Source organism: Carcharhinus amblyrhynchos, chromosome 21 (genome assembly GCF_965287045.1).
Source record: "Carcharhinus amblyrhynchos chromosome 21, sCarAmb.v2.hapA, whole genome shotgun sequence".
NCBI lineage: Eukaryota > Metazoa > Chordata > Chondrichthyes > Carcharhiniformes > Carcharhinidae > Carcharhinus > Carcharhinus amblyrhynchos.
In genome coordinates, this window is record NC_137344.1 from 51,406,201 (window position 1) to 51,413,576 (window position 7,376).

Genomic DNA, 7,376 nt, shown 5'->3' on the forward strand with positions numbered 1-7,376 from the left:
CTTTCCGCACACAAGGACGACCTCAACTGGGGATCTTGGGTTCATGTCACACGATCTGTAACCCCCACGACCTGCCTGGGCCTGCAAAACCTCACTGACTGCCTCCTCATTCTCATGGGTGAAGACAGATGTGAAATATTTGTTTAACAATCTGCCAATGTCCCTGCCTCCACCCACAGATTGTCCCCTTGCTCCCTAATGGGCCCCACTCTTTCCCGGGTTATCCTCTTCCCTTTGATATACTTACAGAAGATCTCAGGATTTTCCCTGCTTCTAGCAGCCAGAGCTTCCTCAGGCAAACATGCTAAAGTCTCCTCCACCTAAACTGACAGGACCATGGGGATAGGACCAATTGGATAGTTTGATTTCAAAGAGCCAGCACAGGGAAAGATGGGCTGAACAGCCTCATTCTAGCTTGCAAAATTAGAAGTCAAAAAATTTTAAAGATAAAAAATTGTTCCAAGAAGGATTTTTACTCCCAGCCGATGAGAAGGCGGATCCCAACTTGCTTATCTGGCAGCGCACGTGGGGGCAGGTTTACTCGCTGAGGGTGGGGGAGACAGGGGTGCCAGCTGAGGGTGGGGGAGACGGGGGTGCCAGCTGAGGGTGGGGGAGACGGGGGTGCCAGCTGAGGGTGGGGGAGACGGGGGTGCCAGCTGAGGGTGGGAGGGGGTGCCAGCTGAGGGTGGGGGAGGCGGGGGTGCCAGCTGAGGGTGGGGGAGGCGGGGGTGCCAGCTGAGGGTGGGGGAGGCGGGGGTGCCAGCTGAGGGTGGGGGAGGCGGGGGTGCCAGCTGAGGGTGGGGGAGGCGGGGGTGCCAGCTGAGGGTGGGGGAGGCGGGGGTGCCAGCTGAGGGTGGGGGAGGCGGGGGTGCCAGCTGAGGGTGGGGGAGGCGGGGGTGCCAGCTGAGGGTGGGGGAGGCGGGGGTGCCAGCTGAGGGTGGAGGAGACGGGGGTGCCAGCTGAGGGTGGGGGAGGCGGGGGTGCCAGCTGAGGGTGGGGGAGGCGGGGGTGCCAGCTGAGGGTGGGGAAGAATCTCGTCCCCCCGCCCCCAGCTGTGAATGTGACCCTCGGTGGGTGCAGTGTTCCTGTTTACTGAACATTTGCAGCGAGAGACAGGGTTAAACTCCCAATTTGCCGGATCTTTTGCTGTTACAAATGTTTCTATTTTATCTATGGAGTGAAGTTTAGGAGTGAATAAAGATGTACACACCTTGTAAGTCAGCTCCTGGATCTGTGTGCAAGATCGGGACCGCTGCAGGGGGGGCCTGGGGGCTCCGTTTGACAAGTCGGCGCTGCCCTGTCTGGGATGGAGACTCTTTGAGCGGGGCATCGCAACCCCAGAAACAGAGAGAGGGGCGTCAGGACAGCACAGGGGGGGTCACAGACACAGAGAGGGGGTCACAGACACAGAGAGGGGGTCACAGACAGAGAGAGAGAGCAGTGGGACAAAGTGTACAGAGGCAGAGAGAGCACACACACACACACAGAGCACAGGCTTCCTGGAAGGCGGATCAGTGTGAGCTGTCACAGGAGGCTGCAGATACATCCAGCTCCATTCTATGGAGTGTCAGGGACAGAGTCAGACTGCCTCTCTCTCTGTCTCTCCTACAGGTGATCATCTCACACACACAGGGAGGGGCTGAGGGATCTGTCATCAGCATTTTTCTTTCCAGCATTTTCCTCTCACACGGGCAGTGAGCTCTCCCCCACTACTCCTTCTTTCCCTTACTCACTCAGGGACAGATTCCCCAGATTATAGCCCCCGGCTATCAGAAGGTTTCACTCAAACCTCCCCATCATCCCTCCCATAATCAACCCCTCCCCACAACCTCCCCCTCCCCATCATCCCTCCCATAATCAACCCCTCCCCATACCCTCCCCCTCCCCATCATCCCTCCCGTAATCAACCCCTCCCCACAACCTCCCCCTCCCCATCATCCCTCCCATAATCAACCCCTCCCCATACCCTCCCCCTCCCCATAATCCCTCCCATAATCAACCCCTCCCCATACCCTCCCCCTCCCCATCATCCCTCCCATAATCAACCCCTCCCCATACCCTCCCCCTCCCCATCATCCCTCCCATAATCAACCCCTCCCCATACCCTCCCCCTCCCCATCATCCCTCCCATTATCAACCCCTCCCCATACCCTCCCCCTCCTGGGAGAGAGCACTGCCCTCAGAGGGGGCATTGCTCTGAAACTTTGGCTGAGTTTGATATGAGGTTAAAATGAAAGTTCGCCACCGCTGTGGAGGTGACTATATCTGAGAAGGACAGTCTCTCCTCTCGCTGCAGCACTCAAAATAGATGGCCTTGTTGAATCTTATTGCTTTATTGGGATCTTGTTATGCCACCTTTGTGTCTTCATCATAATTCATTCCCAATAGAAGCTTAGAAATATTATGCCACAGAAAGAGGCCATTCAGCCCATTTGTTCCATGCTGATCAGGTAAGACATAAGAACATAAGAAATAGGAGCAGGAGTAGGCCATCTAGCCCTTTGAGCCTGCCCCGCCATTCAATAAGATCATGGCTGATCTGTCGTGGCTCAGTTCCACTTTCCCGCCCTTTCCCCATAACCCTTAATCCCCTCTCTTATCAAAAACCCATCAACCCGCTTCTTGAAAATATTTAGCGAGGCAGCCTCCATCACTTCAACGGGCAGAGAATTCCAGAGATTCACCACCCTTTGAGTGAAGAAGTTCCTCCTCAACTCCGTTCTAAACTGCTCCCCCTTTATCCTGAGGCTGTGCCCCCTAGTCCTACTGTCTTTTTTCAGTGGGAAGAGTCTCTCCACCTCTATCCTATCCATCCCATTCATCATCTTATACATCTCAATGAGATCTCCCCTCATTCTTCTAAACTCTAACGAGTACAAGCCTAGTTTATTCAGCCTCTCCTCATAGTTCAACCCCCTCAACTCCGGTATCAGACAAAATAACAATTCTAACAACTCCCATTCTAACCCCACGTTCTGTAACCTGGTCTGTAGTTTTGCCCGTTACAGCTCTTCTGATACAGATTCAGCTCATTTTAAATAGTGTTTCAGCTTCAAACACTAATTCAGACAGCGAATGCAAGGTGCCCATTACTCTCTGGGTGAAAGATTTTCCTCATGCCCCCACATCCACTGCACTACCCTCATCAATCCTCCTTGTTATTGCTTCAAAAAGTTCTATTAAATTAAGATATTAAATTAAGTAAGATACAATGTTCTCCTAATAAAACCATGCTGACTATCCCTGTGTCTTTCAAACTGACAGTTTATCCTGTCTCTCAGAATTGTTTCTAATAATTTGCCCACCACCAAAGTCAGACTGAGCAGCCTACAGTTTTCTGGCCTACCCCTTACACCTTTTTAATAATTGTAGAACTTTCACAGACCTCCAATCCTCTGGAAACTCATCTGTATCTAGTGAGGATTGGAAAATAATCCTCAGAGAGTTCACTATTTTTTCCCTGCTTTCCTTCAACAACATGGATTACAATCCATCCGGCTTTGCAAACTTACTCATTTTCAAGGATGTCTGTCCCTCCAGTACTTCCTCTTTCACCCTGTGTTATTGTTTCTAATATGTCACATTCATCCTTTTTAACTAGAACGTCTGAATCATCCCTCGCCATCGTGAAGACAGAGACAAAGTACTTGCTGAGAACGTTGCCTACAACTTCCAAATCAACCATGTAAATTTCTCATAAGCTCCACTTTTCCCTTAATTATTCCCTCGTTCTTAATGTATTGGTAAAACTGGGTTTTCTCTCATTTTACCTGCCAATATTTTTTGTATCCTCCCTTTGCTTTCCTAATTTATGTTTTTTCTTCCCCCCCCCCCACCTGCAATGCTTTCTATACTCCCCTTTCTACAGTGTTAAGATTTTGTGAGTATCATAGTTCTGCTTTATTTTGGTCTTGGTCTGTGTGTTCCTGGATAAACACAGTAAAAAGTCTGACAACACCAGGTTTTAGTCCAACCGATTTATTTGATAGTAAACCCACAAGCTTTCGAGGGGACTCCCTCTTCGTCAGGTGAATGGAGAGTTCTGGCCTCAGACAGAGCATATAAAGCACAGACAGTAACTTATATGCTCTGTCTGAGGCCAGAACTCTCCATTCACCTGACGAAGGGACTAACCCGAAAGCTTGTGAATTTACTATCAAATAAATCGGTTGGACTAAAACCTGGTGTTGTCAGACTTTTTACTGTGTTTACCCCAGTCCAACGCCAGCACATCCACATCATGTTCCTGGATAGCCAGCAGGCTGTAGAATTGACTGGACTGCCCTTTTACTTTATGAGAGTCTGTCTATACTGTGCCATAGAACGTCACTCACTGCTCTATCACTCTTTCCCTTTCTATTAGTTGTAGGACGGCGGCGCGGGCTCGTTGGGCCGAAGGGCCTGTTTCCCGTGCTGTGTTGTTCTTTGTTCTTTGTTCTTTGTATCCAGTCAACTTTCGTCAGCTTTGTAAAATTTATGTTGCCCCAAATTAGAACTTTAAGTCCTGTTCTACCTTTGTTTTTTTTTCATAATGATGCTAAATCTAACTATATCTGGTCTTTTCTTTTAATCCACAGGTGATTCAGTCCACCTTGTTGTCCAACAAGCGGCATACACACGGTGGGTTGTGCGAGGGCTGCTCTTGGATGTTTCGAGAATAGCCTAGTGCTTCACGTTGTTAGTGTGTGCTTAAACTGGACCAGATGACGGGCAACACGACAGCTCAGTGACTATCACTGTTTGCTGTACAGACACATGGATTTGGGTCGGTGTCTGTGGGAGTTTGCTCATTCTTCCCGTGCTGGTGTGGGTTTTCTCCGGATGCTCCGGTTTCCTCCCACACCCCAAAGATGTGCTTTTAGGCTGATTGGTGTAACAAATTGTCCCTAAATTAGTCTTCCCTCAATCTGGTTATGGTTCCTTTATTGTGGAGTCCAATAGGCGTAGACAAGGGTCATGGGTAGAGGAGGGAACTCACAATGTTAAATTGGCGGCGCGGGCTCGTTGGGCCGAGGAACCTGTTTCCCGTGCTGTGTTGTTCTTTGTTCTTTGTCTCCATCTCCAGACTGATCACTTACCTTGACTTGATCCCCTTGTCCAACTTAATTTCTTAAGACTAAATCTCAAATTGCTCTCAACGGGTTAGTCACATGCTGGCTGAAAACATTCTCTTGAATGAAGTTGAATCATTTGTTCCCCTCTGTGCCCTTCACACTGTTTGTGTCCCAGTTATATTAGAATAGATGAAGCATTTGGATGCCAAATTTCTGAATCCTTCTCTCTGAAGTACCTGTTAACCAGTTATTTTTGCTTTGTTGAAGTTATGAGATGCTAGTTATGTACAAATGGAAGTGTTTTTGGATGATGATTGGGAGCAGAAACTTGGGGTGATTTATTTCCTCCATAATTCAGGCACTGAGGCCAGTTCCTGTCGCAGGTGGACCAATGGGAAAGAAACAACTTGCACTTTCTTGGCACCATTTTCATCTCCTGGACATCCCAAAGTAATGAATAAAATACTGTCTGGTGATAATTATAATGCAGAGAACATGGTGGTTAACTTGCACACAGCAAGATTCTATCAGCATTACCAAATATTCTATTTGAGGGATGTTTGTTGAGTTTTCATTACTACCTGGGACAGAAGGGTTAATTGTCTTGTTCTTAGACTCACAGATTCATTAACAGCACAGATGGAGACTATTCGGCCGATTGAATCATTGCTAGCTCTCTGAGCAGAAATCCAGTCAGCCCAGTTCCCTTATCCAATCCCGATAACCTTGCAAGTTTATTTATTTTCAATGTCCATTTAATTTCCCTTTCAAATCATTGATAGCCTCTGCTTCCACCAGCCTCATGGGCAGCCACCTCCAAGTAATTAGCACTCGCAACATAAAACATCTCTTACTCCCCCTGTAATCTGTGGCTCTGAGTCCTTGCCTTGTAACATCAGCCAATGGGAACAGCTTTTCTTTGTCAGCCTATCTAACCCTGTCATCGTCTTGTACATCTCTCAAATCTCTGCTCAATCTCCTTTGCTCCAAGAGGAAGAACCCTAATTTCTCCAATCCTAACCCTGTAATTAAAATCCTTCATCTCTGGAACCATTCTGGTCGTCTCAAGAACCCTCACACACATCCTGCCAAAAGTATAATGACAAGTACTGAACACACTAGTTGTGTCCAACCAGATCTTTATCAAGTTTCAGAATAACTTTCTTTTTTTTTGTTGCAAAGTTGTGTAGAAGGTTAGAATTTAGTGTTTGTAAAATTGTAAAATATTGTAAAAATGCTACAATGGAAAGAAGTGCCTCCCTTTATAAGGTGGTGCTTTTTCTGGACTTGGAGTTTTTGAAAAAGGGAAGCTGGTTCAGATCGAGTACACAGACTGAAACATTATATCACAGGCCAAACAGTTATGTTGTTATGACAACAGGCTGTTTTTGAATTTTAACCATTCACTTTTGGGCATTGGATAACAGCACCATATTAGATTTAAATTTGATGTTTTGGTAACTGAGAACCAATCCAATTGTGGGGATTTTGGTGTGTCATCAGTGGTATAAGAGCCAGCTCTCAACTCCAGACAGACACAGTAACTGCTCTCTGCCACAGCGAACAACCTCATCTCGATAGTGAAGACAACAAAAGACAGAACTTCCAGGCAGAAGAAAGAAGACAGAAGTTTCTGGAAGATGACAAACATGGTTATAATTTTGAGAGTGACTAAAGAATTTTTTTTTGTAAATAAGTGGGAATTGTGTTTACCAAAACAGCATTCCATTAGAATCCAGTTTTAATCGGGTTGTTACAGTTTAGTTAACCTGTTCACTGTGAGTTAGAGAAATAAGGTGTTACTTGTTGATTTTACAGAGAGAGTCTCAGGGAGTTATTTTGATGTAACCACTAAAAGTTGCCGAAGAGCAGATTATATCACTTCTCTCACACTTTAACAGATTATAAAGCGAGGTACTGCATCCCAGCTCACTGTGTCCCAGCTCACTGTGTCTCACTGTGTCCCAGCTCACTGTGTCTCACTGCGTCCCAGCTCACTGTTTGCAAATGTCCAATATCTGGAAAACAAGCTAGACAAACTCAAATCCAGATTCACTTTCCAAAGAGAACTGAGGGATTGCTCTGTACTCTGTTTCATGGAGATGTGGCTCACTCCTGTTTCACTGGATTGTGGCCTCGAACCAGGGAACTTTCCAATCCATTGAATGGACCGTACAGCACCCTCAGGCAAGTCTCGGGAGGTGGGGTCTGCTTCCTAATTAACACCTCGTGGTGCCTAGACACTGGCAACTTTCTGCTTAGTAAGAAGTCTCACAACACCAGGTTTCAGTCCAACCAGTTTATTTGATAGTAATCCCACAA

The 7,376-nt window shown here is 47.1% G+C and overlaps 1 protein-coding gene across 2 annotated transcripts in view; it reads right to left on the reverse strand.

Annotated features, from left to right (window-relative positions):
* Positions 1 to 1,589, reverse strand: part of LOC145356435 (ras-related protein Rab-37-like) — a 134,079-nt gene extending 132,490 nt beyond the window's left edge. For both annotated transcript variants that reach the window (XM_080209161.1, XM_080209160.1), the window contains exon 1: positions 1,211 to 1,589. In XM_080209161.1, coding sequence (XP_080065287.1) covers positions 1,211 to 1,330 — 120 coding nt within the window. In that variant the 5' untranslated portion in view covers positions 1,331 to 1,589. The remainder of the gene's footprint in view (positions 1 to 1,210) is intronic.
* Between the last annotated feature and the right edge of the window lie 5,787 nt (positions 1,590 to 7,376).